Source organism: Manis javanica, chromosome 9 (assembly GCF_040802235.1).
Source record: "Manis javanica isolate MJ-LG chromosome 9, MJ_LKY, whole genome shotgun sequence".
In the NCBI taxonomy this organism is placed as follows: Eukaryota; Metazoa; Chordata; class Mammalia; order Pholidota; family Manidae; genus Manis; species Manis javanica.
In genome coordinates this window covers 124,721,024-124,744,572 of record NC_133164.1, presented here as the reverse complement: position 1 = coordinate 124,744,572, position 23,549 = coordinate 124,721,024, and the positions used below count along the sequence as shown (strand labels likewise).

At 54.8% G+C, this 23,549-nt stretch overlaps 1 protein-coding gene across 9 annotated transcripts in view; it reads right to left on the bottom strand.

The window, feature by feature from the left end:
- Positions 1–23,549, bottom strand: part of NFATC1 (nuclear factor of activated T cells 1) — a 170,056-nt gene that overhangs the window by 78,342 nt on the left and 68,165 nt on the right. For 4 of the 9 annotated variants that reach the window (XM_037007418.2, XM_073213266.1, XM_037007422.2 and 1 more), the window contains exon 9: positions 21,654–22,334. In XM_037007418.2, the coding sequence (XP_036863313.2) occupies positions 21,654–22,334 (681 nt within the window). Of the gene's footprint in view, positions 1–5,569; positions 5,678–19,077; positions 19,388–21,653; positions 22,335–23,549 lie in introns of those variants that run through there. The other 5 variants (XM_073213264.1, XM_073213267.1, XM_073213265.1 and 2 more) reach the window with 4 other exon arrangements.

The window sequence follows — 23,549 nt, the reverse complement described above, 5'->3', positions numbered from 1 at the left end:
AAAGGAACTCTGTTCCAGTCATTTCTCTTATACTAGCTTGAAAAACCATTTTCTAAAAAAGGAGAAGAGACAAGTGACCAAGGGGTCCCCAGGCCTGGAGTTGCCTGCTCCCCATGCGTGGTGAGAGCCAGGCCATGTGTCAGCAGCCCGTTGGCACTAAGGCGAACAGCGCAGTGAGCCAGCTCCCCCCACAGCAGCCACTCAGCCAGAGGACACTGCCGCCTGGCTCTGTGGGGCCCCACCCCAGATCCCGGCAGGCAGCCCTGCTTGGGGGTCTGGGCGGGTACGGCAAGCGCTCCAGACCTGGGCCGAGTCTCGCGGTTCCTACGCCAGCTTCACCTCCGTGCCCGGATGTGCTTGGCAGCGACCCCCTGGCCGGGCTCTGGCTGGTGGCCTCAAGGCAGCGCCTCAGGGCTGTGGGGGGGGGTGCTCCTGGGCCCCCTCACCTCGCCAGCCCCAGGCTTCCCAACAGTGTGCGGCTTCCCACCAGGGAAGCCGTGATGGCCTGTGCGTCTGTGCGTGACTCAGACCAGGGACTTTCAGGAGGTGGCCACGGCTTCGCCTGCGCTGGGAAGAAACGGAGGCAGGGACCCCGGTCCCAACATCCAGCGTGGGCCTCAAATCTGGCGAAGTAACAGACACATGTGATCAGAGCTAAATACAAGTAAATAATGGGAGGAAAGCAACCCGAGAGGCATCAGAAGCCCCAGAGGCCCGGGGGTGGTTTTCAGGGCGGCCTGACCTCCTGTCTGCCTGGGCAGCAGGGGCAGCCCTGCGCTTTCTCGAATGGCAGTGGACCAGCTCTGGCCAACAGCTCCCGAGGATCCTGTGATTTTCCGACTCTGCTCAGGCCCAAATCCTCCCTGCGTTCATGCCACGTCACCCAAGCCTCCATGAGGAGGTCTGTAAGCTTCCTTTACGGGCCCTGAGCAGCTGGGGGTGCTTGGGAAGCGCAGGGGGAGGGCAGGTCTGGCCTGTGCCGCTGGCCTCTGGGCTCCTGCCCCTGGCTGCCCCTGAGGGTCTAATCTGTGAGAACAGGTGGGGACTTCAGCTCTTCCCAGAGTTGAGTCCTGTGTGCCCAGGATTCTAAATTGTGTGTGAGCCTCATGGAGCTGCCCCCTGATGCCTGCGAGGTGGGCCTCATGGTGAAGAAGGACTCTGAGGGTGGGGGAGGTACCATCCTCACACACTGGGCAGACAGCAGGGCGGGGTGGGGCCACCCACTGTTTGTGGGAGTGTGGTATAGCCAGCCAGGGGCTCCCCGAGGCTGGCGGGTGGGGGGCAGCAGCCCCACCTGGGCCCTGGCTTACTTGGGGAACGGTCCTCGAGGGAGGGTCCGTGTGCGGGGAACCTCCATTCAGCCTGCCCTGACAAGAGAAAGGTGTGTGCGGGCTCCTCACTCCTCCTGGTGAACTTTCAGTTTACTGACTGTAGAGAAAAGAATGAATTACAGAGCGCGGGAGTGACAGTCATACTGGCCTGAAGTTAATGCAAAGCCTGGGCTCAGCCCCGGGACACATGGTCCCATAAGACACAGAACGGTGGTGAAGGGACAGGGGTTCGTACCTATGCTTTCAGTTTCTCTATTTCTTACAATACAAATGTATCCCTTTTATTACCAGAAAAAAATGCCTGTATAGGTTTATTTTAGGATAACAGAAACATCAGCTGTCTTTTCATTTCTGTCACAGAGAATCACCAGCCTTGCTGCTCTCATCAGACGCAGCCCAGAGGGTCGGCAGAGAAAACAAGGGAAAAGGTTGGCTTGACGTGACAGCGGCCCCTGCCTGGCCCCGCTAGCCCAGGGGCCGTGGGGCAGCTCCATCCCTCTCCCCGCAGGAACCCACAGGAGCCGTGGGCCTTGCCTGCTGGGTGTGGTGAAGGAGGGAACGGGGGGCGGGGGGGGGGCGGAACTAGGGTTTTCTAGACAGGTGTTCATACAACGCTGACCATGGTTTCTTAGGAAGTGGATTTGGGTTTACAGAATAAGAAGCCTGGTCCAGCAATGTTGGCCAGTCACATTATTTAATCCTTGTTTTAAAAAATGTTTAATTAAGATGGTAGTTTGCAAATTATAATTTTGTGTCAGGTTTTTAAAAAACTTATTTGCTGATTCAGGTACCTATTCGCTTAATTACATAAAATATATTTTAAAGCATCTTTCTCTTTTTCAACAGCTACATTAGTACCAATAAGCAAACCAATTGTACTATGAATTTTTAAAATTCAACAATTAACTACCACTACTTAGCAGAGCAGCCAGCCTGGGAGGGGCCCCGTCATCTTTCACTCCTGGTTTTATGACACTCTGCAAGGTTGCTGGTCCATGAAGACCGGTACTTCTCTGAAGCCGCTGCTGCCCTTTAAACAAAGGCCAGTGGGAAACAAGGAAGTGCGTAAGGACCCCCTGGTGGTCGGTTCCGCACGTGGCCGGCGCCCCAGCCCTGTAGCATCAGGCCCCATGGACTCTCTCAGAGCTCACGACCAAAGTCATTGCCAATGGCGAGCAGGCAGCCACACAGACCCAGGTGCTGCCTGAGGGCTCCATCTTCCTCCGAGGAACAGAGACATGGATATTCTTTATGGAGCACGACTCCTCAAAACCGATTTTATTTTTAAGGGAAAGCCAAAATAGCTCCCTGAGGAGCAAAGAAAACAGGCAGCACATTCACTCCCATTCCTACGATGAAGAGTAACTTCAGTGTACTTGCTAACTTTTCCAAAAAATACACCCTTAGCTAAAGTTGGTATTGCAACCCGAGAGGGCAGTGATTTAGAGGCGCAAGCGGAACCAGGAACATCTTGGGCCAAATCTATGCCTGAAGAGCCAGCCTCCAGGGCGTCCCCACACCGCGTTGCGGCACCAGGCCTTCACCGTGCCGGCGGTTCTTGGGTAAGAAGCCATCTGACGGTGGCTGCAGATCCCGACGAACACGCAGCTCTTTGGTGCTGTGACTTCCTTGCAGGAAGTGTGACAGACGTGTGCCCCCTGGCTCCATGGTTTCAGGGACCTGCTGAGCACCCGCTTTCACGTTTCCATTGGACCAACACGTCTAGGCTCATTCAGTCCTTATTTAAGCATCACAGCAGATGTGAGCCAAGTACTCGTAAACAGCACGATGAAAGTCGCCATCTAGAGACCAGAAAACGGGAAGCAGGGCACAGGCGAAGTGCCCAGCGCGGAGGGGACTGGGCGCCGGCCCTGAGGGCAAGGACGTGGTGTCTCTCATGCAGGTTCTTTAATTTGTTAGAAAGACTGCAGTGAAGGTCTCCACCTCCCATGTGGGCACCTGTCGCTGCCCTCCACACACACAGGCTGTGTCCACCCAGTCCCACAGGGGCCACCTGGCCGCTGCCCCGATGCCCCTGCACATGAGAGGCCGCGCTGGTGGGGCTACGGCGACGCGGGCTTTTGCGGACACTGCCGCAGCCACAGTAATTCTGAAAATGCAGAGTTGCAATACCACTAAATCCTTTTTTTACTTTTCTGACTTTTTTAAAAGATGCATTGTGAAGCAGTAGAAAATAATGCAGTTTCTCAAGTTTCATTAAAAAGTAAGTCCTTGTGTTACCTCGGGTGTCCTATTTCAGCCTTCACTTATTTTTATCTTTTTAATCAAAATAAGCCACTGCCACGGGGCCTGCTATTTTTGGAAGGAGAGAATGGGACAGTGGAGCAGCTGAATGACAAGTCACGGTTTCAATAAAACATGACCCTCCCAATGGCATGTGGGGCCGGCGCTGATGAGCATGGCTACACCATTAAAACAGAATAATTTTCCTGCCTTCAGACCCTGCTTCCTTATTTAGCCTGAATACTCCAAATAATGCAGACGCCCCGTGTGGAAACCCCAGCGTCCACAGGGAGTGGGCATGTAACGGGAGGCTCCACGGGCTTGTCCCCCGTGCCGCCTGCTGGTGCCTGGCCGGGCGTGTGCTCTCTACAGTACCCGGCCCGTTACTTATCCGTGCCGACTCGCTTTCTGCGATTACTCACTGGGACAGTCAAACCACCAGCTAGCGCTTCTCCAGGGCTCTCTTTGGGCTGCTAGGAAAGTGATTCCCCCAAATTATGAAATTCCTATTCAAACAGAATTCATGGGATTAGAAAAATAAAAATTGTTTAAAACCCCTTTAATTGAAAGAAAAAGCACATAAACAGACCCCGAATGTGGCCGCTGCAGGCTAGTTAGAATGCCTCCCCCTCCCCCCACCCCAGTGTCAGCCTCTGTGGAACTGGAAGTGTCTCTGGCGTGAGGTCAGAGGACTCACAGTAAAGCATTAGCAGGGGCTCCTCCTTCTTTGTAGGACAGCAGAGGGGACAGTCATGGCCAAACACTGGCGCTCCAAGCCTGGAGTCTGTGACGGTCAAAATGACCAGCCCAGAGTCAGCGGTCGGCACCAGCCAGCCCCCGGCAGCCTGGCACAGGCCAGGTGCCCCCAGACCCACCCGCTGGTTTGCTGCTCATGATGGAAGCAGAGAAGGTGGCTCAAACCCACTGTTCCAGGTTCACGAGAAGTGACATCACTGCGTGAGCTCGCAAAATCCTGGCCTCACCGGGGAATCAGTGACTGATAGGTGTAAACGTCACGCTCTTATCATATGAGCAGATGGTCACTTACGCAGATGTGTGCATCTGAGGGGCATGGGGATAAACGTGTGTGAAGCCCGGGACCTGATCTCTAAACATCTCGGCCCACCCTGAGTACTGAACCCGGGCACCCATCGCACTGTTTGTCCTACTCTGGCGGTTTGAAGTGGTTGCAATTAAAAACCAACACCATCTTCGGCAAGAAGGTGGGCACTGGCCGGCTCACCCTCCTGTCTGCCCGCTCTCTGGGCCAGGACCTCTCTGCCATCCACTGGGAGGGGCACCAGGCAGCAGATGTGAGGTCCTGCCTTGCTGCACCTGGCCCCCACCACTCCACACACTTGCGCCGTGGGGCCTGCCCCCACTCCCCGGGCTGTCGGTGGGGCCGCAGCCAGGGTCCCCTGAGCTGGGCAGGTGCACGTCCTCACCCAAGCCAGCCCACCGAGGTGCAGCACTTCGACCAGACAGCAGGGATGCGACTCCTCCTGCACGCATTGAGGGCCCAGCTGCTGGGCGTGCCCAGGGGCAGCAGGAGCGAGGCCTGCTCAGTGCCTCGGGAGATACGCCCTCAGAGACATTTCCGCAGTGATGCTCCACAGAAAGCCACGCGATGGTACGTGGACAGGGAAGCATGCTTTCTCCCCTTCAAATATTCTCAACTGTCATTCAAACTTTAGGAAATTGTGCACTAGTTTTTTAAAAATTGTAAACATAATACTCAGGTCACATTTGTTGGAGGCTTGGGGAAAGCCTCCAAGTTCCATGTTGTGGGTGACATGGGCGTTGCAGGGGCAGGTGCAGACAGGGCCTGCGGGGTGGGGGCACCGCTCCCAGGGCAGGTCCCCAAGAAGACAGATCCCCGCCTGGGTACCCAACATCCCCAGCTGGCACAGAGGCCAACCTGCTGCTTGAGGGAAAGGTGCAAGCCACCCTCTGCCCGTCACCACACAGGGCCTGGTGTGGCATGGTGCCCTTACCTGGGCCACATGGTGGTCTCCTGGGCAGTCCTGCACTCTCCTGCTGGCAGCAAGCGTGGCCCAGAGAGAAACTGGCGTGCCCGGCTGCTGCGAGCTGAGGGCGCTGACCTGGCAGCCCAGGGTTTTGGGTATTTGGAAGGAATTAAAACAATACAAAGAGCTGTTTGTTTTTATCATTAATGTTTGCAAACTATACTGTTTTTAAAGCACTATTTAAAATATCATTCATGGAATTCTGTGCTTCTCAGACTGAATTCCCACAAAGCCACCTCCCTTCCACAGGTGCAGAAACTGAGGCGCGTGACAAGAGCTGCGATCCTGGGCCTCTCCCTGGCCCAGCACCCAGAGCTGCCTCAGTCAGCGCCCGCCCACAGCCTCCTCCTCCCCGCAGCCCACAGGCCTCAAGGCCCGGACGCTCTGTTTCTCAGTGGAAGGGCGTGGCCCCACCTCTCTAGCTTCAGGTGTGGACAGCCTGAGAGAGACGGGAACCTCTAAGTCACAGCAGAGGACGCGGGAGGGAGGTCCGAGGCCTGAAGCGGTCCCGCCCGCAACGCAGGCTAAAGGCACAGCCAGAAGCCTGGGTCGCTGCCTGGCCACCCAATTCCCAGCCAAAAAAGCAGTTTTCCTCCCTGGCCGGCTGCTGGGAAAACCCCGGGAGTAGACCGAGCTTTCAGGGCCTGGGCACCATGCCCAAGGGGCGGCCTCGGTTGGGTTAGCTCTTCTGTAAACCAGCTACGAAGTCAGACTTGCCGTGGTGGGAGGGGCCCGAGAGGCAGCGAGCACAGATTCATGGCACCAAGCGCTTTTCATTGTTTCAGCCTCAGAGAGCCACCCTGCAGTTCGGTTCCAACAGAACGCCCTGTGTGTGCACACCCGTCCCCTGGCTTCACCCCCAGTATCTCGTCGGCTGCCATGGACGGGTGAGCGCTGCCTCTCTCCTCCCCCCTGCCCCCCATGTGCCCAGGCCTCACTCGATGGGTCGGCCGCCACGGCTCAACCCGCACAGCCGCCCCTGGCAGGCTGCTGCACTTCTCGCCTCCTCCCAGTCGGGCCCTGAAGCCTGCCAATACCCACGTGGTCCTGACATGGCCACAGCCACCCACTTCTCCCTGGCTTGTCCTTGTCCGGGTGGCCTCAGCGCCGTCCCCCCTGCTGCTGGCCTTGGGGATTCACCAACGCCTCCCCCACTCCGCGGCCAGAGCATGCATTTCCAGGATGGAAATAGGAGGGTGTGAGCTGCCGGTGCTGAGGAGCCATGTGCCCCCTTGAGGAGGCCCCACGCCAGCTGTGTCCAGGGGCTCCGGGACCTCTCGGGGGGCCCCAGCCTGGCTGCTGCCCAGGAGGCCTACATCGTGCCTTTGGCTGCCCCCTGCCACTTCAGGGAAGGCCACCTGCAGCCCCCTCGGCTCGGAGGCCCCTGGTGAACCACCGCTCTGGCCACACGACTCTGAACAGTCCGGACTGCTCTCCACCCCACGAGGCTGAGCCCACCCTGAGGGTCAAACGGTGCCTACGGTTGTTGACGGAATTGACCAACAGCAGAACCTCATTATTTTATAAAGATCTGGATGGAAAAGTCACAAAAAGCATGAAGAAAAGCATGTGCACTGTCCCAGCTGGCAAGTTACTCTTAACAACTCCTAATGTGGAAACAAGGCATGGGAGGCAAAGAATCAGCAAAAAATGGGCAAATGAGACAAGGGTCCATGACCTTTAGGGCTTCCTGACTCTGGAGAGGGGGAAAAAACAAGATTGAATTTTCATATTGACCATCCAAGTATCACTCTTCATAGACGCTGTTCCAACGTTGCACATGATGAGTGATTCATCAAAGTGTACCAGGTGCCATGCAAGGTGCATGTGGCATAAAGGGTCATCAGGGTTCTTGTAACTGCATGGCTGGAGCTCTCCTTCACCCTCAGTCAGACCAGCAGGGCTGCACGCACACACCCACCGGCTTGGCGGGAGAGCAGCCTGCCCCTGGGATCACGGCGACGAGCAGCTGGCTGAATGGCCACGGCCCAGAGGCCACCTCCCGGCCTCACCTGGACGAGCAGGCAGAACAAACCTCTGGGTTCCTTCCTGAACGTACAAAGGACACGCGTGGGCTGTGGACCTGGAACCACGGTGGGGCCAGGGACGCATGCTCAGAGAAGGGTCCGAAGCTACCTTCTGGAAGAATTCTGTTGGCCAATGGCTCCCAACTTCCAGATGTGGAGCCCAAGCCTGGAGTGTGCCACGTCCTTCGGAGGCTTCACACCTTATTAAAGGTGTCCCTGAGTGAGCCCGAGGAGCCAGTGAGGCCCGGAAGAGACAGCCTTGAAGATTCAGCTCCCACCTTCCCTCCCCTGGAGTCCTCCCTGCAACGATCTGGAGCCACCCAGATTCCCAGGTGGGAGCATCGCGAACCCCCAGCCAGCCAGAGACTGACTGCAGGTTGAGCTGCCCTGCCACTGGGACGGTTCAATGCCAAGCAGGGCTCACATCTGGATATTTTCTCCCCCACTGCACGGCAGCTTCTCCAGGGCCCAGGGCTGCGCTCTGCACGTGCGGCGATGGTCCCATGACGCCAGAGCAAAGTAGGGAACCTGCAGGTAAGTCTTGGCTGAGGTGTCTTCCGGCAGCTCAGTCAGCCCCTTCCGTGAGTTCCAGCAAGGCAGGGGGCCGAGCAGACCTGATGCGCCCGGCCCACGGCGTCGGGGCGGCACTGCTGTCAGAACAGCTCTGCTGTGGGTCTGCTGGGTTTCTTCCTTTCAGGGGGCGATGAGCTATCCATTTGGAAAACTCAACATTAATTCCTTCTGTTTATCTACATTTGGCTTCTTCAGAAGCCTTAAAGTATGTCCTCAAAAAATGACAATGTGTATGGAATGGCTATTTAAAAGTATTTGTTCACAGTAAATGTTAAATCAGATGGGAGGCTGGTGCGTTGTCGGTGGTCAGCTAGTGCTGGAGCTTCAGTGGCATCCCACACTGAGCTCAGCGACAGGTCTGGGGCCCCTCCCGTGAAGGAAGGGGGTGAAGACAATCCCAGAGGAGGTCATAGGGCTGCCAGTACAGCTCAGGTGCAGGGTCAGGGTCCAGCCCCCTCTGCCAAGCCCCCCGGCTTCTCCACCCACCGTCAGAGACTTAGTGCGTTCTCATACAAGGGCATGGTCAGATGCAATGGAGCGCTCCAAGCTGGCCGGCCTGGCAGGGTGGCGGCCCCAGTGTGCCAGGGTGGGCCCAGCCGCCGCAAAGGCTCCCACTGGGCAGGGCTGCCCCGCCACTCCTGACACTCAGTGGTGACACGCGGGCTCTGTGGAAAACCTCGCGGAGGGTCCTGCGTTTGTAGGCATTCCGTGGCTGCGCCACCATCTGCTGAGCCAGGTTCACTGACAAGCCCACCTGGCACCCCCGCCCCCAGGTCTCAGCGCCCCTCAGCACCCCAGGGCATCCATGCACTCCATGCCTGGCTCTGTAGACTTGGCTCTGTAGACTTAGTCACAGGGGCGGGCATCAGCTCTTTCAGGGGCCAGAGGTCACGAACCCACTGCCAACCTGCCCTTGAAAGCAGAGAGCCAGGAAGCAGAAGAGAGGGGGCAGCCGGTGCGGGGAGGGCGGGAGGCTGTGCCAGCCCCTAGGCCAGGCCAGGTCCCCCCTCCAGAGGCCGGCCACGCCCTGAGAACCCTCCACAAGGATGGGTCACCCGCCTCCATCCCCACGCTTCTGCATTACTTCAGTTCTGCTTTATCACGGCAGGAAGCTGCGCGCAGGATGGAAAGCTGGCATTTGATCCAGTGGAAACCACCGTTTCCACCCCAGTGAGGGAAAGAGATTGTAAAGACCATCAAATATCACAGTTAGTGTGGCGATGAGAGATAAGGGGGCGGGCAGGCCAGGCATTTTCCAGGTTTTGGACGAGTTCTGAAGGACAGATTCCAGCTTCCATGCGACTCCTGATGCCCCACAGGAACCCCATCGACACGATTTGCCTGAGTTTTCTAGCTCTTCTCTTAGATTCACACACAGTAACGCCAGCACACCGCCGCCCTGCCCCCGCAGACAAGCGGCCCTTTGGTGCCTTTTCAAGTGTGGCCGCAGGGGCTCCTGCTGGAGCCAGGGCGCGCACCCGGGTGACAGGCGGCAGCTTCCTGCAGGGCCAGCCCAGGGCGGCCACCTCCCTTCATCCACCCACCACCTTTTTTCTCTCCAGCTTTCTGCCAAGAGGAAATAGCTTCACTGCCCTGGGAGTCTGGGAATCCCAGAAAACAATCTTAAATCCACAGAAATAATTGAACTTTGCTTCTACTGAGCCACTCAGTTCCATTCTGATTTTTATTACAATGTCAACAAGAGTTTAATTTGTTTTAAAGTTAAGGATCTTAAATCTGAGTGATACACGGTAGTTTATGGCTTGCTGGCAACAGCCACTGTGGAAAAAAACTGGACACAGAGGGTGTACGAGGGCGATTCTAAGCCTGACGCGAAGCAGGGAGCCGGCCCAAGGCACAGGCAGCGCGGCCGCCCCACCGGGGACCATGGCCGTGCCTGGGACACAGGCGCACGTCCCTCCAGATACGCTCGGCGGGGATGGCCCTGAGAGGAAATGTCTTCACAGCCGCTTCTCGCCCTGAACACTGGCAGATGCCAGCTCGGTCGCGAATGGTGGAACTCTAATCTGGGCTCCTTTCCGAAAACCCATTCCAGCCCAAACCCGCAGAGGGGCGGGAGGCCTGGGCCCTGCCCCGCACCCGGGGAGGAGCACGGTGCAGAAACAGTCAGTTCACACAGCTCCACGCCCCGGCTGACGTCCATACAGTCCTCGTCCACCCTCTGAGGCGCTTTGCACTGAAATGTTGGCTCGGAGACGGGCCCTGGGTTTTCCCACCTGGCTTCTGCTTGGGCCCAAGCCCCAGGCCCCAGGAACATCAACCACAAGGGCACACAGCACCCAGGCACAGACCAGCCTGCCTGACAGGCAGAAGGCAGGGTGGCGGCCAGGAGCCGGGGTGTCCCCGCAGACCAAGGGCACTGCCCATGTGTGGGTCCCACCTTGGCAGGGCAGCAAGGAGGCCGTGGGCCCAGCCGCCAGGTTCACACAGCCAGCCAGCCGAGGCCCCACAGTGACGCCAAGGCTCCCCCACCCCTGGCCCCACGTCTGTGTGGCCAGACAGCCTCCCTGCCACGCTTTTTCCCTTTTCTGTCGTGCAAGGGCTCGGATGGGAGCCAGGGCCTCGGGCTAAATCACAGGCATTTCTAGAGGCTGCTGGGGGCTGGGGGCTTGCACTGTCTTCCAGGACCCACTTCCTGCCCTATCTCAAATGACAGCAGCTGTGAGGGCCTGATAGGGCCGAGTCCCCTTGGGTGGGAGAGGGGAGGGCCAGGGCCCTGATAACACCCACCTGGCCCTAGATGACTGCATCCTGCGCTGCCTGCCCGGCCCTGGGCTCTGGAGAGATAGCGGTGCCTCTGGGAGGGGGTGGCCTGGCTGACTTGGCCTATTGTCCTAAGTATCAGGCTTTGATTAGTTGGGCCCCTGGGCCTGATTAGGGCGGATGTTTTAGAGGGAATAGACTTTCTTTGTTCTTTACTATGTTTTACTATGTGCGAGTGTCCACGGTACAATCTGGAAGGAAAGAGGGGCCTTGTTTCAAAATCCAACAGGAACACGGTGAAAGGACTCAGGACTCCCTGGGCCCAGCCTACGCTAGTGTCGGCAGACACCGGCGTGGATTCCACGAGTGAAGAGGATTGCATTATCACCTCTCAGTTGCAAAGACCTTAAATCCAGCTGGACAGCAAGCAGTGCGGAGTCGCACACATCTGCTCTCCCTGCAGGAAATTCTACAATCAAAACAATGAGAATTTTCTCCTAACACTCCCTGAAAAGAGTCCTAACACTCCCTAAAAGAACAGTACATGACCCTCTCCCGGGCTGGGAGCCATGGTCAGCCTTGGACTGAACCCCAGACTCTTCTGAAGGGAAGGTCCGTGAGCTGCAGAGCCCGGGCCCACCGTCAGAAACATTCGCCTGCCAGGCTAGCTACTGCCTCTAGACGTTTTCACATACGTAGAACCATATAGTAATGCAGTCCTTTGTGTCTGGCTTTTCTGGCGTCACATGATGTTTACAAGGCCCACTGCCTAGCACATCGGCCTTTCACTCTCCATGTCCAAGCAACATCCCACCGTGGCTACAGCACGCTCTTCCCGCCTGTTCCCCGGCTGCTGGACACCGAGGTTGGCTCCAGTGTTTGGATGTTACACAGCATGCTGCTAAGAACATTTGTGCCCAAGTCTGTGTGTGGACCTAAGTTCATTTCTCTCAGGTAGACGCCTTTGGGCAAAACTGACGGGCCGTATGGTAAATGGAAGTTCAGCTCTTGAGACATGGCCCAAGCGGCTGTGTCACTTCACATCCCTACTAGTAATGTATAAGGGTTCCAGCTTCTCCGTATCTTCTCCAAACTTTGCTCTTTTCTCTCATTTACTATAGTCACTCTGACAGGTATGAAATGGCATCTCTGTGATTCATTTGTATCCATCCCCTAGTGACTAATGACGACTATCTTTCCATGTGCTTATCAGCCATTTATACATCTTTTGAGAAACACCTATCTAAATTTATTACCCAGTTTTTGACTAGGCTGTTTATTATTATTGAGATATGAGTGTTCTTTGTATATGCTGGCTAGAAGCCCTGTATCAGGTGTGTTTTCAAATACATCCCTGCAGTCTGTTGCTTGTCTTTTCATTTTCTTAATATTTTTTGAAGCAGAAAAATTCTGAATTTTTATGAGGTCTAATTGATTGGTTACTTTATTTTATAGACTGTTTCTGGTATCATATCTAAAATATCTTTGCTGAATCCAAGGCCTTCAAGATTTTCTCACATGTAATTCTTCCAAAAGCCTTATTGTTATAGTTCTTACATTTAGTTTCATGTCAATTTTGAATAAATTTTTGTGTGCAGTGTAAGTGTATAAGCTTGTATTTTTTGCATGTGGGTATCTAAACATTTTGGGACTGTTTGTTAACAAGGCTGTCCTTTGCCCAGTTAAATGGCCTTGCTTTTAAATGACTTTTGTTAAGAACCTATTCACCATAAGTGAAGGATCTATTTCTGGATTCTGATTTCTGTTCCATCGACCTATTTGTCTTATACCAATCCCACCATGTTTTTATTACTGTAGCTTTACACTAAGTTTTGAAACTTGGAACTGTGTCTTCCAATTAATTGTTCTTTGTTTTCAAACTTGTTTCGGCTGTTCTGGATGTTTGACATTCCATATAAATTTTAGATGCATTTTGTCATTTGTCATGTTTCTGGAAAAAAATTGCTAGAATTTTGGCAGGGGTTGCACTGAATTTATAGATTAATTCCATTAACTCTACTGAGATTAGAATTAATACTTCAAAATTTAAAGTAAGTCTTGTTTCTTGGCCTAGGAGGAAGCCTGTCCCGGAGAAGGTTCCATTCTGCGGAGTGTTCTATGGATGTCTTTTCCGTCAAGATGGTCGACAGCATTGTTCAGTTGTTTTGTATCCTTGCTCATGTTCCGGTCTGTCATTCTACACGTTACTGAGAATGTAATATTGAAGTTTCCTGCGGTTATTCTTAATTATCTTTCAATGTATCCCTTCAATTCTGCTGGTTTTAATATCATGTATTATGGGGCTCTGTTGCTAGATGCAAATATATTTATAATTATTGTATCTTCCTGCTCAATTTATATTTTACTCATTATAAAATTTATCTTTTTGTGCCTACTAACATTTTCTTTGGCCTTACATCCATTGGTCTGATATTAGTATAGCTACTCCAAATCTCTTTGGGTCACTATTTGCATGATACAGCTTTTCCATCCCTTTACTTTCAACCTATTTGTGTCTTTAAAATACGCCGTTTGTAGACAGCATATAGCTAGATCTTGCCGTTTTGTTTTTATTCTTCCCAATCCAGTTTGATGACCTCCATCTATTTACTGGAGCATTTAATTCATTTACATTTAATGGAATTTTGATATGGTAGGATTTGATTTGTCACTTTGCTATTTGTTCTTGTTGAACCTATAATCTTTTATTACTGACTTCTTTTGTGTTAAATATACATTCCCTAGTATATCATTTAAATGCTGCTTTTGGTCTTGTTTTATTTACTATATATATTTTAAAGTTATTTCCTTAACTGGTTCCTCTAGAGGTTTTATTATGCACCTTAACTTAAAACAATCTATTTCAGATTAACACTAACTTATTTCTAGTAATACACAGGAACTTCGCTCTGGTAAGGCTTCCTTCCCTACCCATTTCTTTTTGCTGTTATTGTCACACAGATGACATCTTTGTCTATTACACATTGTTTTGTAATCACTGCCTTACTGTATTTTCATTTAAATCTGAAGAGTTTCAAAATCTGCTTCTGCTGGGTTTTTTGTTGATTTATTTACCTGTGAAATTATTCTTACTAGCACTTCTTTATGTGGTAGTGCTACCTACCACCAATCGGAAGGACTCCCTATGATTATCGTCTTGGTGGTAACGCGGCCTCCACATCTTTGCTTATCTGGGAATAGATTTATTTCTCCTTCATCTTTAAGGCTATTTTTGCTAGACATGTACTTCTGGGCAACAGTCTTCCCTTCAGCACTTTGAACACACTATCCCACCGCCGTCTGGCCTCCACCTTTGCTAATGAGAAGTCAGCAGTGAATCTTACTGAGGCTTCCAAGGGTCTGAAGACTTGTTTTTCTTTTGCTGCTTGAAGGATTGTCTTTCTGACTTTTGACAGTTTTGCTAAGATGTGTCCACGTGTGAATCTTTGAATTTATCCTACTTGGAATTTGTTGACCATTTGGATGTGTTCAATAATGTTTTCCAACACATTTGGGAAGATTTTGGCCATTATTCCATCAAATAGTTTTTCGGCTCCTCTCTCCTCTCTTTCTAGGTTCCCGCTATGCGTACTTTTTATGCTCTATGGTGTCCCACGTTTGTTTTTCTTTCTTGTCTTTTCTCTCTATTCTGTGGACTGGAGAATCTATTGACCTTTCTTCAAGTTTGGTGATTCTTTTCTTCTGCCAGCTCCAATCTGCGGTTCAGCCCCTCTAGTGAATCGTTCGCTTCAGTCACTACACTTTACAACTCCAGACTTGCTATCTGATTCTTTAAAAAAATTTTTTTCTATTTCATTATTTATATTCTCTATTTGGTGAGACAGTTGCCATACTTTAATTTTTTAAATAGTTTCCTTTAGTTTTCAGATATTTTGTTTTAGTTTTAGATATGTTGAATATATCTATAGTAGCTGATTTAAAGCCTTTGCTACTGAGTCCAACACCCAAGCCCTCTCAGGGGCACTGTCGATTGCCCGTGGGTTGTTTTATCCCTCGCTTTGGGACATGTTAGTGTTCTTTTGTGTGTATCACAGCTTTTTGGTTGAAAATGGACAATATAGATAATATATTGTAACAACTCTGGAACCAGACCCCTCCCCCAATAGGATTTGTTGTTATTACTCGGCTCTTCCCACCCCCACCCCCAACCATTTGCTGTTTATTTGATTAGTGACTTTCCTAGACTAATTCTGCAGATTCTGTATTCTCTACAATGTGTGGCCACTAAGTTCTCTGGCCCTTTTTTAAAAATAATTCTTTTTATTTTTAAGCCAGGCTTCCTAGGGGGCACCTTCAGGTTAGCCTAGTTCAATGGTCACTTGAGCCATTGAGTCTCTGGCCTTTGTTGAGGAGACCTGTGCATCAAGGCCCACCTTTGAGTTGCAGGTGGCTCACAAGTCAGCCTGGGCTTGCAGTTTTGCTTGTGTGTGGTCTCCAGGTCAGCCAGACATGAATGATCGGGTCCTCGCTTTTCCTGGGTCTTTCCGAGCATCCACACGCCTGAGTGCAGCTCCCCAGGAATATATCGGCTTCTCAAACTCCTCTGTGGTTGTCTAGTGTGGCTAGCCTCCTGTTTGGTGGTGTTGAGATCACAGCCGTGAGCAGCTCCAATGGGCATGATTCCAGCCATGTGTCGTTTTTTATCATGCCCCGGGAATGCAGCTTTTCCAGGGAGCCTCACGACCAGCCAAAATACTGACTGCATTTTGGGGATGGGGTTTTTTAACAGAGCCCTACGGAGGCGAATCTCCTCTACTATGATGGGGCGAGCTTTTCACGTCCATGTCCCACAGAGCTGGGGAGGGGGAAGGGCAGAGCCCCAGGTCAAAACACCACAGATCCTGCTGTTTTTACCAAAGTCCAACCTTTTTTTTAAATAAATGCTTTTCAGTTTGTTCCGCCTCTTTGGTTAATTTCCAGATTCTGAAATGATTGATTTGACAGATTTGTCCGTATTTTTTTGGTCTGTTTTTGGGAGTGCTAACTCACTGAGGCCCTCTCTCCATCATTTGGAAGTCCTGCCTGTCCACCAGCCCTTCTTGAGGTATCAAAAAGTGCTCTTAGTAACCAGAAATTCTCTGATGAAGAAAAAAATATACTCACTCCTCTTTGGCTTGCCAGCTTGCAAGGCAACTCATGCTTGAACCTAGACTTCTGAGAAGTAACCTCTGGTCATCCTGTCCACAGCGGGGAAGTGCTCAGTACAGGACTAAGCCCTGGCAGAGTGGAGAGACGGAGCCGCTGCAGAGGCGGCAGCCCACGCGTGCTCCCGGCTCCACCAACATTAACGTGATTGTGAGCGCGTCAAACACATCTCCCTGCGCCTCGGTTTCCTTCTCTGTGAGGTGGGGTCAACAACGGCAGTCTCGGCCACAGGACCATCTAAGGTTGACTAGGTAAACCGAGAGGACATTCATGAGAAGGCACGTTGGAATGCCCTGGGCTGTGCGTCCAGGACTGACCGCTAACGTTACCTGGGCTTTCTGCTTGTTGGCAGTGATGTGCCGTGTTGGCTTGGGAAACACATTTTCAACTCTGATGGGGAGATAATTACTACAATTTCACTTGTCTGCGTTCTCTGCCTGGGCCCGATGGACATCTGTGAGCTGGTTGTTCCCTATTCCTCAGGAATCCATACATGAGCATATGCTTTCGTATCAGGAAAAGCATATAAACGTGTCTGTGCCCAGCTGGCTCTGTGCCTGGAGCCCCAGGGGCAGGGGAACCAAGAGCCTGGCTCGAGTTGCAAGCCCTGGCTGCTCCTGGGAAAACACAGTTGTTCAGCAGATGCAGACAGAGCCGCCACTGCCCTGGCCACCACCGTCCCCGAAGGACACCGAGCCCTGACGGTCTATCACCAGCCAGGCTTTTGAATGCGGCTATTGTGCTCTGACACACCTCGCTTTACGGCCTCCTGCTCTGGTGACGCAGCACAGTGGTGCCCCATCCGCTCCCCACAGACCTGAAAGCGTCTGTAAAGCGTGCTACTGCCCGAGTAAGAGAGCTCCCACGCGCCTCAGGGAAGGGAAGGCGCAGGGCCCAGCTCAGCGCTGCACGACTCTCTCTGAAACGGAGGCAGAAGCCACTCACACCACTTCTGGAGAGCTGTTCGCCCCTTTGCGGGAGGAAAACAGTTCGCTCCGCACAAGGAGAAGCCAGCATCGCGACCACAAGGCGCTCACACTCTGGCGCTTTACTACCGTTTGGAGATCGCCTGTGAGGAAGATTGGGTATCACACGTCCGAGCCTCCGCTCCCGGTCCCTCCGCTTCTGCTGGTCGTGAGCGTTTGGGGCACTAAGCAGACCTTCAGTGTGAACGGCTGAGCTCCAGGAAACCTTTCTTTGTGCCCTGCCCATATTTCTTTCCCTCAGATTAGTAGTTTCAAACAACTCTCCATTTAAAAAAGGAAATGGGACCCATGATGGGGGTGCGGGGCAGGTTTACTTCAGTGAGAAACGACACCACTGAGCTCCCCACAAGCACAGGAACGACTGGGCTGTAGAATGAACTTCAATTAGAAATATGCTGCGACTCAAACACCAGGCAACTGAGCATCGTGCCCAGAAGCTCAGTCGCACCGAAGCCCCAGCGTCATGTGAGCCGAGCAACCCCCTCCCTGCAGGAGAGAAGAAGATACTCTAATGTCCCAACCCAGAAAGTCCCAGAGCCAAGCCTGGCAGTGGTGCGTGTGTCCACATCCTATTTAGAGGGGGCCTTACTCAGCGGGCACCTCCGAGTCACCCTGCCGTCCACTCCTTATGAAGGGGCAGGCTCCTAACTGCGGCTGCCCCGGAGTCCACAGCAACAGGTTCCCATGGGAGACGCAGCAGAAACACGGCGCTCTGTCACCGCCTACACGGGGGCCCCAGAGACAACAGGCTTCAGCGGCTCCTGGCTGACACTCAGGTTTATCTGCGCATCTCTGACCGGGACAGCACCCCAGGGAGCTTGGCCCATGTCTGTGTGTGCAGACCCTGACGTCCCGCTTGCATGCACACACGGGTTTAGAAAAGCACTCAGCACTTAGGAAGTGAGTGATTAGAGGCCCTGTTCCCCAGGGCAGTTGCTTCTGGCTTGGAACTGGATAAACTCACCTCTGTGTCGGGAGATCCCCCCCTAGAGTCTCCAGGGAACCTCTTTACAAAGCCTGCTGGTCTACCGGGCTGACAGCAGTCCGTGTCTCTGGGTGGTGTGTGGTGTGATTTTTATGCCTTGAGACTCCCACACAGACGTCCAAGTGCATTAAGGACTGACCCTAATGAATTACTTGCATGACTGAATTCATTCTTGTATCCATCACATATAGCCTACGTTCACAATATTAACAACCTGGTGTGTTTGATCGCCAAAATACAGACTCCTTCAATCATCATTAGGAATGGGGAAGGCCTCAGACCCGGGCACTGTGCCAGGTTAGTAAAACTTTCCATGAGGAAAGCTTTCTGTTCTCTCCCAGAGTAGCTTAAGCTCAGGAAAGGGGAGGTAGAGGGGAGCAGCTCACAGCCCAGACTCGGGACAGACACGGTGCTGGCCGCCGGTCCACCTGCTTGTTGTTTTAATTACATCTGGGCTTCTGGGAACCGAGGCTCCGGGAGGGGTCTGAAGGGGCTGATTGTTGTGGAGGCCACAGGGCCATCCAGGTGACAACGGCTGGGGGGCCACAGTGGCAGACAAGCCTGCACAGGGGGAGTGCGGCTTCGGAGCTCAAAGGCGGTGGTGCTCCATTTCAGCAAGTCGCTCCGCCAGGACGGTGCCTCCGCACAGATGCGGGGCTAAGCCCTCCAGAAATGTTCAGAATGGCTTCCCGGCAAACACATATGGACGGAGCGCATCACACGACACATCACCTGCCCACATTTACGTGGAAGTGAATCAAAGGGTGGCCGGTCGCCGGGAGGAGAATGCAGCCCGCAGCTCACTGCAGGCAGTTTGTAGAAATCCTACCGGAGAAATGGCTCACACGCCGCTTCCATGGCATGTTTTTTACATCCACACTTAAAATAACACAAGACCCATACAAGCAATCTTTTAAACGTGTGCCCTTGTGGTGCTGCCTGACTGAGAAGTCTAAATTGAGAGCTTAAATCTTACGAGTGTTGTTGAACCAAAGAGTAAATTATAATTGAATTTATTTATGGGCTGAGTACTTTTGAAATGAAACCTAAGAGCAGGAACTGAAAAACAAGGAAATCCTTTAAAAGAGTCGGGATGCATTCGAGGCAAGTCCTCTCGGGCTGAAATCGCCGGGGACAACAGAAACGTGCAGCATGCTGAGCCTGCCTCCAGCCACGCGCGGCCCGAGGTGGGTCAGGCAGGAGGCTCAGGCGTGAGCCACCCGCGGCCGCCTCTACCTGCTGCAGCCTCGCCACGTGTGTCCCCACAGGCCCTGGGCCCTCAGAATTGGACGGATCCTACCAATGGGTTTTTCTATATATATTCCTGGAAAACAAAGAACCCAAAGAAAACACCAGTACACATATGAAATAAATTCTAAGTCCTCATGGCCCGGCATCCTCAGATTACGAACAAGTCTGGGGCACCCACGTCACCCCGTGATGACCTCTGGTCGTTTGGAGGAAGCACGCAAACAAAACCCTGACCAACAGCAGCACGGGGCCCCATGCCCTGCTGCCACCGCACAGATGGATGGCGGGGTGCCTGGGTGGGAAGCCACTGCACTGTGCTTTGTGCTCTAGTTTATCACCGTGCGGACGGGGTCTCTGGCACATGCCCACCCCTGTGTCCTGAGCCACTGAGCAGGGAGCTCGCCGCTCAGTCCCTGGAAGGCTGGTGTGTTCCACGCAGGGTCCCTCCCAGCCTGGTGGCTGCACATGCACACACAGAGACCTTCCAGGAGCGGAAGCAGGTCAGAGCCTGGGCACAGCCTCCAGCGTGCCTCCAGGACCAGGGCCGCCCACACCCCACAAAGCCTTGCCGCCCACAGCTTCCACGGAGCGCCCTGCAGTCCAGCATCCAGATCCCCAGACCAGGGGAGCCCAGGGTGTGACCCCCGCCCTTCTCCCCATTGTGCAGACTGACAAAGTGTGTGTGTGTTCGTGTCAAGGTCACTGGAAACTAATGGCATCTAATTTCTGACTTCATCTGTCGTTTCCATCTTTTCTCCCATGCACCTCCCTGGGAAAGGCTGCCAACTCCGAAGCTGGCCTACAGGAAAGGCACCTGTGAGTCCCCACGTCCCAGCCAGGCCCTCCCCACACACGCGGCTGCCTGCTGCCTAGGCGGGCGACCTGCACCTGGCCAGGCTTCCCAGGTGCTCCCCACCTCCTAAGACGTAATGATGGTAAACAAAATACACACAAAAGCTGGGGAACAACCGGGCTGAGAGACCAAAACCGAGGCCACGAGCCTGACAGTCAGGGGCTGCCCAGCTACGGGGACCCCCTGGGCCTGGAGCCCTCCCCCAACGCCTGCTGCCACGTGCCCGCCGGGCCAGACCGCATTCCCCGCTCACCAAGCGACACACAGTCTCCAGAACCTTCCTCCACACAGAATGAGCGGTTTTGACATCCTCGTCTGACAAGTTAATTTTCAAAAACCTCAACCACATAGCATGTGAAATGGAGGCTGGCAGGGGCTGGAGGCTGGCACTGGCTCCCACGGTCCCAGCTTTACAGATGCGCTGGGCGTTGTGGCCCCGCCCTCCAAGTGACACCTGGGACCCCTCGCACCGCCCCCACCCACGGGGCTCCCGTTGGCGCCTACACGGAGTTCCCTCAGAACTGGGAAGGCCCAACTCAGGGCTGACTGCGGGGCTGGCCGCAGTTACCATCACCCCTCCCAGAGTGGGTTCTTGGCTCTAGGGAACCACGCCCCAGGCCCTCCCAGAAGCTGGTGGCATCTGGGCTGTGCTTCCGCCACCGCACGACTGTAGGGGAGCTAGGCCTGGGCTGAAATTCTAAGCGCCTGTGGACTTGGTGCCCTTCAGCCTCCCAGACAGAGCGGCAGGCCCTCGACCTGCTCTCCTGTGGGGGGTGGGGCCTCCACCAGATGACGCCCTTTGCATTCCGCAGCCAACTCCTGGGCAGAGGCGTCCGGTGGGCACACATACCCTGACCCCTCTCAGTGGGAGGAAGAGAACCTCTGTCCACAGGAGCTACCCGCACGGACACACTGCACGCCGCAGAGAGACGGGATGTCTCCATGGCCTTTCCTTGGGCCAAACAGCCCCGGCGTCCCCATTCGGCAGCGTTTCTGCTGAGAGCCCGCATGCTGGGATTCCAGCCCCCGCGTGGGGCCGCCTGTTCCTGTGGTCCTCGCACCAGGCTCCTGACCACGCCTTGATGCTGACCTATTTTTACACAGCCACTCATACAAGCTGTCATCTCAAAACTGCTCAAATACAGAAGCTCTTTGACGCTAAGAAACAGAAAGTGTGGCCCCAAGTCCCACTTGGGGCGGCCCACCAGTGGGGCCTACCACGGTACCAGCTGCTGCTGCCCAGCAAACGGAGGCATCCCAAGGTTCAGCGGGAACTGCCCGCAGTGTTCCCTGAGGTCTGCGGCCGCCGGCATCCGGCTGAAGGGATGGGACGACGCTATGCGGCCTGCAGCTGGCTGGTGGCCGATGCCGCCCACCCGCAGCAGCAGGAAGGGCCTCCCGCACGGATGTGCACAACAGGGCACCCCCTCCTCAACACACTCGTGCACACGGGCCAGGTGAGCACAGACGAGGTGCGGGCACTTACCGTCGTCCAGGTACAGCTGGTCCAAGTCTTGAGGCTCTCGCTTGACCATTACGGGCATGGGGGCCAGGCTATGAGTACTGTCCTCACGCACCTCGGGCAGCGGCAGTGGCCGGGCAGCTGCAGACTCGCTCCTTGAGACCTCCGGCACTTGCTGCTGCGGGCGGCCCAGCACGGACGGACGGGCCGGGCTGCAAGACTGCAAGCAGGTCAGCTCCTGGGCACCAGGTGGTGTTGGAGGGGGGCTGTCGGGAGAGAGCGCCGGCCGGCGGCCCACACTGCTGCTCGGCTGGGGACTCACCTGTGGCTGCAGAAGGGCAGGGGGCGGCTGCTGGGGGGAGCCAGGGTGCACGCCCACAGGTCTCGGCGCCTCCTGAGCTGTGAGGATCCCTCCGGTTGGCCGCTGAAGTCCGAGGTGGCCACAGCCTGGGCTGGCCAGGTCCTTGCTGTAGGCAGCAGAGGAGAGGTCGTGGAGCTCCGGGCTGGCACAGGGCAGTGGGGACATCACGGTGCTTCTCTGTGGACAGGGTGGGAAGCCGGCCACCAGGCAGGAGCCCGGGGCAGGTGGCACGGCCAGCTGCTGGCTGTAGCGTGGCTTCACGAGTGGGCTGAGGCCCTGGCTGGCCGGTCCACAGGTCAGGGCAGGTTCAAACTCATCTGTGGGCTCCGTCTTTATGATTGGAACTGCGAGGAGGAAACGAAGTGAGATAAACACAAGCTGCCCATGGGCGCGACGGAGGACAGCCTGTGGCTAGGACGCCCTCTGAAAACAAACAGCGTCTTTTCAGACTGAGTCCCTGGGAGCCTCCCACCTGGTTCTCCCACCCAGTTAAGGGAAGGGTGTGAGTCACGGGCCCCAGAAAGCTGCGGCTGGTTCCGGTGCTGAGCGCTGTTTTCGTTGGCCTGCGCCCCAGCTCCGACGGGCTATAAACATGCATCTGCGCACTGCAGTGGAGCTCTGGACCAGGGCCCTGGGTGTGTAGGAATCAAAGCAAGAACTTCACCGTGGATGTGCTACCACTTTTGTCCTGCTACTGACGCCCTAACGGATGCATGTCCACGTGCTCGGTGAGCACACACGCAGCCGGATGCCAGTAGGGAGGCGTGGGACCGTCTGCACTGCAGAGAGCCCGTAGCCATCAGGAGAAGGCACACTCTCCTGCAGCAGGAAGGCCTGGCTCCCCGCGGAGGCACCGCATGGGAACAAAAGCAGCGCCCGCCCACCTCCAGGCCACCCCCAGTCCACCGCTCTGAAGAGCTGATATGCACAGAGCAGCTGGGAAGCGGAGTGCAGACAGGGCCGGGGGTCCCTTCTGACCCTCCGCCAGGCCCCGGGCCAGACCAGGTGCCAGAGCCGCAGCCTCTGCAGAGAGGCTCCAGGAGAAAGCACGGAGGGGACCTGGGGGTCTCTCTGGGCCGCGGCCCAGCACCCCCAGCGGCTGCTGTTCGCTTCCTGGGCCCCACTTTCTCACTGCCTCCATGCCTCTTACGCCCACTGCAGAGACATCGTGAAGGTCGGGGTGCCTGAGAGCGACTGCTGAGAGCAGCAGGGGCCCCACGCTGCTTTGGAGGGGCCAGCACGGCCCTAAGTGCTTGCCAGACCCTCCTGGTCACACCCACACCTCTTCACGTGGCTGCCATAGAGTCAGAACGGCGTTCCTGCCGGCGAGCCCCTACCCAGACTGGCAGCCCCCCTGAGAGGCCGCTGCTGGGTCCACGCTCCTGTGGTGCAGCCTCCCCAGCCTCAAGTTCCACGTGCACAGACGGGCTGAAGCTGGACGCTGGGGCTGCCAGGATCAAGATGAACGTCCTCATGTTTAATGCAAAGCAGAGCTGCAAGCGAGCTTCACGCCGGAGTCCACCCCGAGCGCAGACTGTGGGCTGGAAGAACTCTTCCCT